Source organism: Pogoniulus pusillus, chromosome 39, assembly GCF_015220805.1.
Source record: "Pogoniulus pusillus isolate bPogPus1 chromosome 39, bPogPus1.pri, whole genome shotgun sequence".
In the NCBI taxonomy this organism is placed as follows: Eukaryota; Metazoa; Chordata; class Aves; order Piciformes; family Lybiidae; genus Pogoniulus; species Pogoniulus pusillus.
The window spans coordinates 584431-596191 of record NC_087302.1 but is presented as its reverse complement, the minus strand read 5'-3'; the positions used below and the strand labels follow the sequence as shown (position 1 = coordinate 596191).

Below are 11761 nucleotides of genomic sequence, written 5' to 3'. Positions count from 1 at the left end.
GCAGCAGTGCAGGGCACCTCAGGCAGGAGAGTGCTGCAGTTGCTCTGCCTCGTGGTGATGCTCAGCCTGTCAGTGAAGTTCCTTTGGGGGTGTCCTATGGTGGGGGGTTCCTTAGGGAGCTGGGGTGCAGGCTTGGGGGGGTTGGACTTAAGCTGAGGGTGTAAAATTCCACTTCTGGAGGCACATTTGAGTTCCCCCAACTGAACCAGATCCTGCCCCAGCCGTGTGCATGTCAGCAGCCCTGGGGCAATGGACTGAGGTGGCTCAAGGGTTTTTGATGAGCCAAGCTTGAGAACTGCTGTGGAGCTCCTGTAGGGTGTCAGAAGTCAGCTCGGGGGTCAGTGCCACAACATCTTCAGAAAGGGGGGAAAAGGAAGGCCCTGGAAGCTCCAGGCCAGTCACTCTGACCTCTGTGCCTGGCAAGGTCCTGGGGCAGATCCTCCTGAAGGCCTTGTGGAAAGATTGGTGAGAGGTGATTGGTGATAACCAGCAGGGCTTCAGCAGGGGCAAACCCTGCCTGGTGACCTTGGTGGCCTTCTGTGATGGAGCTACAGCATCAGTGGGTAAGGGAAGGGCAACTGATGGCATCTGCCTGGGCTTGTGTGAAGTGTTGACACTGCCCATGACATCCTGGTCACTCAGGTCACTCCTGCTCAGGAGCCCAGACTGCTGAGTGCCCTCGCGGGGTGCTAGCAGGTGGGGCTGGCCCATGGAGCCTGGACAGGGACACTGAAGGTGTAGTTCTGGGTTTGGCTCTTCCCTCTGAAGAAGGGGGATGGGGAGGATGGTGACAGCTCATGGTCACTGCAGTTTCCTAGTCCTCACTGGCAGCAGAGACAACAGCCAAGCCGCAGCATCCTGGCGTGGCTGGGAGAGGCAGGCGCTGCCTGCAGGACGGCGCAGCGAGGCGCTCCCGGCACACAGGACAGAGGCAGCCAGAGGTCAGCAACAGGGCTCGTTTATTATCTCCGAACACAGAGCTGCAGAGCTGGCAGCACAACCAAAGCTTTGCCCAGGGCCTGAGCTCCCTGCTGTGCTGGGTGGCAGTGAGAGGGCTCCTGATGGAGAGGGTGGATTTGGGAGATCCCTGAGCTGCACTGAGTTCATTTGAGATGATTCCCAGGGGCCTGTGTCCCCCTGATGCCATCGTCCCACAAGGCTGATTTCTCTTCTCTCCTTCTACAGGAGATGCCCCTAAAATAAGGGAGGGCAAAGGCCACCCTTGAAATGGCTTGGGGAGTGTACCCAAGAACCAAGAACCTCTGCCAGGGCTGAGGTGTGGGGGCACTGAGGAGGCCAGACCCCATCTTCATGGGGCCGGGTGACTACAGACAGGGGTGCCCCAGGTGTGCTGCAGCAAGTGAAGGTGAAGGGAGGGTGGAGGTGGAAGCAGCCTGGTGTCCCCTTGGGCACCCTGGCTAGGTGCTGCCAGGTGACCTTGAGCAAAGGGAGGAGCTTGGATTTGGCTGCCCTGGGGCTCAGAGACTCCTCGTTGGGCACCACGGGTCTGAAAGAGGATCTGGGCATCCCCAGCAGCTGACACTGGCTGAGCCTGTGCCCAGTGAGAGAGGGGTGCAGGCATGGGTGCACTGCTCCCGACTCACCTCTGCTGCTCTTCCAGTCGATGGCACAGGGCAGACACGAGCCTGTTCCAGGGCTCTGCCTGACCTGCAGAGGACCCTGCAGGACAAGGTCTGAGGTCCCTATGGGTGGCCACATTGCAGGCAGCCATTTCCATGTGGGTTTGCCACAGAGCAGTGGCTTTGGCTTGCTAAGATGTCCTCGGCTTTGCTGCAGGCTCCTTCTGGCTTGCCACGCTGCAAGGCAATGATGATGGTGATGGTGATGATGATGATGGTCTCCCTGCCCCATCTCCCAGGCTGGTGGAGCAGTCTCTAGCAGGAGAAACAGTTGTGCAGGGGCTTTATATCCTCCCATGCCAGCCCTGAGTATCTGGAGCTCAGTCAGAGCCCCTCCAGGTGCCCGGCAGCCTGGCAGCAGGCAGGTGTGCTGGGGTGAGGGTGGGTAGGTAGCTGGAGCAGCTCTGCTGTCACCGTGCGGGCCTGGCCGTGCGGCCTGTGGCTCTTGGCCTTGGCTGCTCGGAGGAGCTCTACAAGTGAGAGGTGTAGGGCGGGGAGGGCAGGAAGGTGATCCGCAGGCTGCTGCTGGCAGCGTCTCGGTTCTCGGCAGCAATCAGCACCTCCCTGTCACCGAGGCAGGGGCAGTGCTCAGGGCAGCCTCTCTCTTGGCCCCTGCTGCCCACCCGCTGCTGGCAGGGCACCAGCGTCATGGAGGGGAAGCTGTAGCTGTCGAGGACTGGGTGCACCCCCAGGGCCTTGGGCGTCTCGAAGATGTGGTCGATGTCGCTGAAGCTCACCAGAGCCTGGGTGGAGTCGTAGGAACTCTTCTCCAGGTCGTCGGCCCTGCAGGTCTGGGAGTAGCTCCTCTTGTCCTGGCTCCTCTGCCTCAGCAGGCGGAGGTCATCCCTGAAGTGGGGGTTGAAGAGCAGGTAGAGCAGGGGGTTCAGGCAGGCGGGCAGGGGCAGGACCACAAGGAGGATGGACTTGATGACCTCCGGGGTGACGAGGAAGAGGTTGAGCATGGAGGAGAAGGTGAGGAAGGCCACGGGGCAGTAGAGGAGGCAGTTGGTGAAGATCAGCCAGGCCACATGTTTGACCATGGCACAGTCCCAGATGGCGCCGAACTCGCCCCGGAGCAGGCTGCAGTAGAGCCGGATGTAGGTGGCGGTGATGGTCAGGAAGCAGAGCATGTTCGTCATCACCAGCGCCACGGCGAAGCCCAGCGCGGCAGGCTGCCCGTCGGGCACGGGGTATGGCAGGCAGAGGGGGGATGCTCCGTACTCGCCCACTGAGAAGAGGGGCAGGGCAGCGGCCACGGAGGACAGCAGCAGGCAGCCCAAGGCCGCGGCCTTGACCTTGCCCAGGGAGGGAGCCTTGCCGTAGCCCCGCACGCAGGAGGCCGAGAGGCTGCACTGCACAGCTGCCAGCGTCAGCAGGAAGGTGGCAGCCTGGGAGGCCCAGAGCGACAGGAACCCTGTCAGCCTGCAGCCTGTGCTGCCCTCCCAGCGGGCACCGTGCCGGGCGAACTGGCCGTAGGTGAGCGCGTCCAGCAGGGCCAGCGCGCCGCAGGAGAGGCCTGTCAGCAGGTTGGCTCCGGCCAGGGAGCCGATGAGGAACTTCACCGGAGAGAGGTAGCCGGGGGAGGCGAAGACAGCCAGCAGCAGCAGCCCGTTGCAGAGCAGCGACACCAGCACGATGGCCCAGACCCCCAGGCGGATGGTCCAGCTCTCAAACAAGTGCTCACAGGGCTTGAAGGGACCTGGGGGAGAGCAACTCCCAAGTTAGAGTTTCACTCCTCTGTTGCTGCTCCGGACAGTGGCCAGGGCTCAGCCCTGCCCCGGCCCCAGCCAGCCTCTGGAGTGCTGAGGGCTGGAGAGCAGCACCCAGCGTTGTCTGCCCTCTTCTGCAGCTGGCATCTGGCTCTGCCCCAAGCTCCTGCACCTGTGCTCCTGTCCCCTGCACTGGGGTGCCTTGGGCATCCTCTTAGATCTTGCCCAGGGCAGAAGTGAGATGCAGGCAGAGGTCAAATGTGGAGTGTGACAGATGTGAAACTTGGCAGAGCTCCTGACACGTGCAAAGGCCAGGGCCTGGCACTGCCACCCCATGACTGTGGGCATGGAGTCAGTTTCCCCTCGTGCCCCACCTGCCCTTTGCTGTCTCTTAAGGCCGAGTCAGGGCCCCAGGTAGGCTCAGTCCAAAGGAGCTGCTGATCTTGGTGGGACTCCACACTGGCTCCTGCTGCCAGCCTGGCATTGGGGCCACTCTACCGTTAGCTGTTCCTCCTCAAGTACCCCTGGGATCTTGGAGTCAGTGCTGTGGCGGCTGCCCAGGGAGGTGCTGGAAGCCTCATCCCTGATGGTTTTTAAGGCCAGGCTGGATGTGGCTCTGTGGCTCTAGTGTGAGGTGTCTCTTCCCATGGCACAAGAGTGGGATCTGGGTGATCCTTGAGGTCCCTTCCAGCCCTGATGGTTCTGTGATTCTGGGAGATGTGTGACACAGCTGAGTGCTGCATCCTGCCCCCATTGCCACCTTCTGCCCTCAGCCACACCTTAGCTAAGTGGTCTCTTATTTTTCTGCACCCCCTCATCACCCAGAGGATGCCCAAGGGAGATGAAGTGTTAGAGCAGGAGAGAGAGACAGCAGGCAGCGAGGGAGGGATGGAGGGAGCTGGGGTGGCAGGAGTCATGGAATGGTTTGGGTTGGAAGGAACCTCAAAGATCATCCAGTTCTGACCCCCCTGCCACGGGCAGGGACACCTCCCTCTGGCCCAGGCTGCTCAAGGAAAGGACGAAAGTGCCTGGGCAATGTGGGAGATGTCAAGAGTGGCAATGGTGGCAGCTGGACATGGGCACAAGGAGTGAGCGAGGGAAGGTCGTGGAGCAGTGACAAGCAGATTGGTGGCAGATGCTGCTTGCCAAAGGAGAGAGAGGTGACAGGAGGCAGAGCTGTGCCTGAAGGGATTGGAGTGTCATGGTGAGGGGCTCCAGGTGGGAGCTCAGCAAAACTAGGAACAGGTTGGGCCAAATTTTAGGCTGCAGAGAACAAAAGCAGCTGGAGAAGACTGAGAAGTGTTGATCAGTTGGAGGCCTTGGGCTGCGACCCTGCTGAAATCCTCCTCATTTCTTCTGCAGCCAGCCCAGTGGGACCCTGGTGCAAACTGTGCTCCTGCCAGCCTCCCACCCACGCCTGGGTGCAGCCTGTCCCCTCCAACCTCCAGCCCTGCCTGCGTGGGACACCGCCGAAGGAGGACAAAACCAGGGGACAGCTCCCTCCGTGTCCCAGGCAGCCTGCAGCTGCCGCCGTGGGCTTGGTGGAAGCGAGGAGGAAGGGGCTGGGGGCAGTCCAGCTGCTCCCTGCCTCCAGCAGAGAGGAAAGTGCCACAAGGAGGGGCAGAAGATCCAGGACAGGATCTCACCTGGCACTACTCTGGGCCGGCTGGGACAAAGCAAAGCCTAAGCCTTGCGAGGGAACAGAAGCTTCCTGAGCCCTGGAATCTGAGCACAGGCAAGTTGGTGGCTGTCACCTGGGACTCCTGGGCAGGGGCACCACGACCTTGTCCTCTCCTCATACGAGGGCAACCCTTGTCCCTGGTTTGGCCAAAGCCCAGCTTTGACCTGCTGGTCTGTGCGTTTGGGGGACACTGCTGGAGGAGCTGTGGGGACCTGGGGATTCAGGAAGGGATCCCAGCTTGTCCCAGGGGTTTCCCTGGCTGCTCACCTGGGCTGGGCGTGCACTGAACAGTAGGGTGCAGCTTTGATTCCTCAAGGTCCAGCTGGAGGTCTTCTGCATCTAGGTCATCTGGGAAGAAACAAGCAGAAATGTTCACAGAACCACAGCCTCACAAAGCTTCTCAGCCTGGAAAGGACTTTCAAGCTCCCTGAGTCCAATCCTTAGTTCCACACTGACAAGTCCTTGACTACACCAAGTCCCTCAGCACCACATCGCTATGGTTGGGGAGGACCACCAGGAGCATCCAGCCCAACCTTCATCCCAGCATCCTTCCTCACCAGACCACAGCCTCAAGCACCACAGCCACTCTCCTTTTAAACACCCCCAGGGATGGTGACTCCACCACCCCCCTGGGCAGCCTGTGCCAGTGCCTGACCAACTGCTCAGCAAAGAACTTCCTCCCAACAGCCAACCCAAACCTCCCCTGATGCAACTTGAGGCCATTTCCTCTGTCCTGTCATTAGTGACTGGGGAGCAGAGACCAGCTCCAGCCTCACCACAACCTCCTTTCAGGTAGCTGTAGAGGCCAATAAGGTCCCCTCTCAGCCTCCTCTTCTCCAGACCAAACTCCCCCAGCTCCCTCAGCTGCTCCTCACAGGCCATGTTTGTCAGAGCTCTCCCCAGCCTCATTGCCCTTCTCTGCCCCTGCTCCAGCACCTCAGTGTCCTCCTGTGCTGTGGTGACCCAAACTGGGCCCAGTGCTCGAGCTGTGGTCTCAGGAGTGCTGAGTACAGGGGCATGAGCCCCTCCCTACTGCTGCTGGTCACACCACTGCTGAGCCAGGCCAGGATGCTGCTGGCTTCTTGGCCACTGGGCACACTGCTGGCTCATGTTCAGCTGCTGGCCACCAACACCCCCAGGTCCCTTTCCAGCAGGCAGCTCTCCAGCCACTTAGGAGTGGCTTCTTCAGAGAAGAAGCAGCAGGGCCAGAAACATTTATCCCTGCCTGTCCCTGGCACAGACCTACCCAGCCAGGTCTCAGCCCACAGCTCAAAGCAGCTGCCGGGGTCCAGCTTGTCCCCTGCAGTGGCTGCTGCAGAGGGCAGTTGGCACACACTGGTGGGCTGCCATGGGCCAAGCCCTCTCTAAGTGCTGGTTACTGCCAGCACCTGCAGTGCAGGAGCTGCAGGTGCCAGCGCTGAGTGGCCGCAGCCTCTCCTGCCATGCTTGCTGGAAAGGAGGAAATCCTCCAGACTGCCACTGAAACCAAAGCCCTCAAATACACCTGCTCACAGCCACCCTGCTGGGCAGTGCCAGGTCATCAGCAAGGACTTTGGAGCTGTGCTCAGCCTCCACCTACAGATCACAGAATCACAGAATGGTCTAGCTGGGAAGGGACCTCAAAGCTCATCCATTGCCAAGCCCCTGTGCCAGTGTCTCACCATCCTCACTGCAAACAACTTCTTCCTAACATTCAGTTCCAATCTCCCCTCTGCCACTTCAAACCCATTCCTCCTCCTCCTGCTGACATTCCCAGACCTTGCCAACAGTCCCTCCCCAGCCCTCCTGCAGCCCCCTGCAGATCCTGCAAGGCCACTCCAAGGTCTCCTCCAAGCCTTCTCCTCTCCAGGCTGCACAGCCCCAACTCTCTCAGCCTGTGCTCAGAGCAGAGCTGCTGCAGCCCTCTCAGCATTTTGGTGGCCTCCTCTGCACTGGCTCCAACACTTCCATGTCCTGCTTGTGCTGGGGGCTGCAGAACTGCACCCAGGACTGCAGGTGGGGTGTGAGGAGAGCAGAGCCAAGGGGCAGAATCTCCTCCCTTGCCCTGTGCCCACACTGCTCTTGCTGCAGCCCAGCACAGGGTTGTGTCTGGGCTGCACTCACACTGCAGGCTCCTGTTGAGCTTTTTCCCACCCCAGACCCCCAGGTCCTGTTCCTCAGGGCTGCTCTCAGCCATTCCCCACCCAGCCTGGAGTTGTGCTTGGGATTGCACCCACCCATGTCCAGGACCTTACACTTGGCCTTGTTGAATGTCATGAGTTTGCCTGGGCACAGCTCTGCAGCCTGCCCATGTCCCTCTGTATGGATCGCTGCCCTCTGCCATGTTGACTTTGCCACACAGCTTGGTGCCACCTGCAGAGCTGCTGAGGATGCACTGATTCATAGAATCACAGAATCAGGCAGGTTGGAAGAGAGGTCCAAGCTCACACAGCCCAACCTAGCACCCAGCCCTGGCCAAGCAACCAGACCATGGCACTAAGTGCCCCAGCCAGGCTTGGCTTCAGCACCTCCAGCCACAGCCACTCCACCACCTCCCTGGGCAGCCCATTCCAGTGCCAATCACTCTCTCTGTGGAAGTTCCTCCTAACATCCAGCCTGAACCTGCCCTGGCACAGCTTGAGGCTGTGTCCCCTTCTTCTGGCCCTGGCTGCCTGGCAGCAGAGCCCAACCCCACCTGGCAACAGCCTCCCTGCAGGCAGCTGCAGGCAGCAATGAGCTCTGCCCTGAGCCTCCTCTGCTGCAGGCTGCACCCCCCCAGCTCCCTCCGCCTCTCCTCACAGGGCTGTGCTCCAGGCCCCTCCCCAGCTTCGATTGCTCTGTCATTGTCACTGACAAGGATGCTACTTGCAGCACAGATTGTTCCTCAGCAGCCAGCACTGCCAGCAGCAGCTCTGAAGCAGTCAGGCAGAGAATCCAACGTTTCTGCTCTGGTTTATGCTGTTTCTCAGGTGCTCAGGTGTTAGCCCTGGAGGGTCCCAGCCCTAGATTTGTTGGAGGCAGCCTGGTTGCTGTGCCTGCAGACTTTGGATCCATGGGGTTTATGTGACCAGGCTGCACTGCACTGGGCCAGCATCTCCACGGTGCTGGCAGCTGCACCTGAGCCAGGCCTGGGGCAGGCAGAGAATTCCTGGCTGAAGGAAAAGCTGCTGGGAGAGAGTGGGGCTGAGACGTCAGCTGTGCTTTCAATGGCCTGCAGGTGTAGGTCACCGCCAAGGAGAGTGACATCCTCTGAGCCTCCCCGGGAGGAGGGGGCTCTGTTCCCTGCCCTTCCCACACTGCTGCTGATTCACAGCGCTGGGACACAGTGAGGAGAGCTGCTGTGCCCTCCCCACCCCTGGCACCAGCACAGCCTACTGCTCCAGTGGAGACCTTCGGTGGGAGGAAGAGGCAGGGAGGTGATTTTTCTGCTTGTCACTGCCCAGCAGCCAGGGGGCTGTGGGTGTGGGGTGAGCTCTCCCGCGGGTGATGCAAACTGGCACCCTGGCAGCTCCCAGGCTGGCCGGGAGGGCAGGTCTGCCCCGTGCTGGCTCACCTTGGCAGGATGCAGCTGCCTGATCTGTTTGGAAATGGTGCTCTGCTCCCTGCCCTTGTCTGAAAATGCAGCTGGGCTCTTTGCTCAGAGGCTGATGACAAAGCCTGTGCTATCTTTAGAGCCTCCTGACAGGCACTGTGGCTCTCTGGGCTCTGGGGAGCTTTGGAGGGGGAGAAAAAGCCATTAAAAACTCTGTCTGTAGAAGAGCTGAAATATTACTGCTGCTCTGGGGCCTGGCAGGGAAACACTCACAGTGGGATGGGAAAATATTTCCTCCTTGTCTTTTATAGGCTTATAAATCTCCTGTGTCTTCTCTGCCCCCAGCACTGAGGCTGTAAAGTGCTCAGTGCAGAGACTCCTGCTCTCAGTGTGCACTGCCACCCACCCCATGGCAGTGCCCAAAGGGCCAGAGGGCACAGAGGCTGGCTCTGAGCACAGGTTAAACATCTGCGTGAAGGGAAGGAGCAAGCTTCTGTTTCACCTGGACTACTGAGCTAGCTGTGAACTGCAAAGCAAGCCCTGGGCAGCTCAGTGGGGCTGAGGGCAGGTCTGTCTCTGCTGGCAACCAGAACAGCTCCTGGCCTGGGAACTGGAGGGAGGAAGCAAGGCTGTGGGGTCCCAGGGCAGGCTGCACTGCTTTAGAAGTAGCCCTTATTGATCTGCACTTGGCTAAGGTGAGACCACTTTGCTGAGTGTCCTTCCCATGGCAAATGGTCCCCAGGTGGCTGCAGGAGTGGGAGGAAGAGCAGGAGACTTGCTGGAGGAGGGGGAGAACAAAACCCTCCGGGCTGGATGCTTCTTCCTGCAGTCCCTGTGGGTGGTTTGCTCTGTCCCGCAGAGTTAGGGCACAGGATGGCTGCAAGGGCTGCAGCTGCTCTTCAGGGGACTTGGGCAGCTTTCTTGAGTGACAGAAGCTGCAGAGTGTGTCCCCAAGGACCCTCCCGGGTTTGCTGGGTGGTTTAAAAGTTAATGACTCAATGTTAGTGGTGAAGCAGTGCCCTGTGGCCGAGCTTAGCCACACACTGTGCTCTCTTCTCGCTCTCCAGGGCTTTGTCCCATCACTGCAAATGTGCCTGTAACCAGTGCTTCCCTTTCTGCCCCCACAGCAGTGCTCCTGGAGGCTGCTGGACTGTGCTGGCAGAGCCCTGGGGCAGTGGCAGGCCTTGCCCTGTGCCTGTGTCGGGTGGATGTCCTCTCTCACAACCCCAGAGCTGTCCTGGGGCTGCTGTCCAGCCACGCAGGGCAGACCTAGGAGGCATCTGCTCAATGCTGCCAGTTCTAACCCAGAGAGCCTTGCCCCAGGGACCAGAGTCTGAAAGCAGGACCTTAAATATCTTCTTGTCAGAGTGATGAGACAGAGCCACAGAATGGGTTGGGTTGGAAGGGGCCTCAAAGCTCAGCCAGCTCCAGCCCCCTGCCAGGGGTAGGGACACCTCCCACCAGCACAGCTGCTCAAGGCCTCAGCCAGCCTGGTCCTGGACACCTCCAGGCAGGAGGCAGCCACAGCCTCCCTGGGCAACCTGTGCCAGTCTCTCCCACCCCCACTGCCATCAGTTCCTTCCTCCACTCTCCCCTCTCCCAGTTTGAAACCATTGTCCCTCCTCCTGGCACTCCCAGCCCCTGTCACAAGTCCCTCCCCAGCTCTCCTGGAGCCCTTTCAGGCACTGGAAGGTTGCTCTGAGGTCTCCCTGGAGCCTGCTCTTCTGCAGGCTGATCAGCCCCAACTCTCCCAGCCTGTCCCCACAGGAGAGGTTCTGCAGCCTCTTACCATCTTGGTGGCCTCCTCTGGACCCTCCCCAGCAGCTCCTTGTGCTGGGTTCCCAGAGCTGGAGGCAGTGCTGCAGGTGAGGGCAGAGCAGAGCAGAGCAGAGGGGCAGAATCCCCTCCCTGTGCTGCTGCTCTCCCTGCTCTGGCTGCAGCCAGCACTCAGCTGCCTCTGGGCTGCCAGGGACCAGTGCTGGCTCCTGGGCACTTTGGCACCAACTGACACCCCCAAGGCCTCCTCCTTCAGGCTGTCCTCAGGATGTGCACTAACCACACTCCTGTGGGCCTTGAGTGGCCACTGCTCAGGTGTGACTGGAGACACTTGGGTGATGCCTGGGGGGGCTCCCAGACATCTGCAGCCCTGGGGGGGATGGAATAGAGCTGAGCTGGCTCCAGGGTCTGCTCCCTGCACGCTGTGACTGGAATCAGAAGGTCTCTTGGGTGCTGGGCTCAGCTGAGGGATGGGTGATGGATGTAGGAGCAGGAAGGTCGGTGGGAGGCAGAACAGCCTGGAGCTGGGGCAGGGCTGATCCTGACCCCTGCACAGCTCCTGGCACAGCTCAGCTCAGCTCTCACCACTCTCTGCCAGGCTCTGAGGACTTTTTGTAAGGGGCTCCTCAGGTCCTTGCTGGAAGCACCAAGCAGGGCTGTGAGGCCATGGCTGGCTGGAAGCAAGCCCCAACTCTCTCCCAGGTTCTCCCACAGCATGCAGTGCCCAGCGAGCTGTGGTGGTAGGCTTGGTGGGCAAACATGGCCTTGTCCCTGCCCAGGCACGGTCCCCTGCTCCTCCTGTGCTGGGGGGGAGGGCGATCTCCTGGCTCTGCCTGCTGTGGTGAGGCCTGGCGAAGTGCCATTCTGACTGGCTGACCTGTGTCCAGAGCCCCACCAGCCTCGGGCTGGATGTTGCTGGAGGGATGAGCAGGTGGCAGGAGCCTGCTGCCTCATTTTGCATCCCGAATTTGCCTGGAGAGCTGACCAGGGGCAGGCTGCAAATGCCTGCAGGCAGTCGCCGTGCGTGGCCCCAGCGTGACCCTGCAGAGACTGCACCTGGCAGACATCTGCCTGGCAGCTGGGCAATCATCACCTGTGAGTCAGTGCCCGAAGCCTCTCCCAGTGCAATACCTGTGCTCGCCACTTCAAGAACTAACTGCTCAGGTTTTGCCTCTGCCCTGCCTGTGCGTTTGGAACCTCTGAATAAGGCTCTGGTGAGTTTGAATGTTAGTAAATAGCTCAGTTACACAGCAAACAACTCAGCTACTAACACAGCAAACAACTCAGTTACTTACACAGCAAACAACTCAGTTATTAACTCAGCAACCAACTCAGTTATTAACTCAGCAACCAACTCAGTTACTTACACAGCAAACAACTCAGTTACTTACACAGCAAACAACTCAGTTATTAACTCAGCAACCAACTCAGTTATTAACTCAGC

General features: G+C 60.0%; 1 protein-coding gene across 1 annotated transcript in view; it reads right to left on the bottom strand.

Moving 5' to 3' along the window:
- Positions 1 to 956: 956 nt before the first annotated feature.
- Positions 957 to 11761, bottom strand: part of LGR6 (leucine rich repeat containing G protein-coupled receptor 6) — a 177804-nt gene continuing 166999 nt past the window's right edge. Inside the window, exons 18-19 of the mRNA XM_064173489.1 lie at positions 5298 to 5378; positions 957 to 3339 (exon numbers count right to left, since the gene is read on the bottom strand). Of these exons, the coding sequence (XP_064029559.1) occupies positions 2111 to 3339; positions 5298 to 5378 (1310 nt within the window). The 3' untranslated portion in view covers positions 957 to 2110. The remainder of the gene's footprint in view (positions 3340 to 5297; positions 5379 to 11761) is intronic.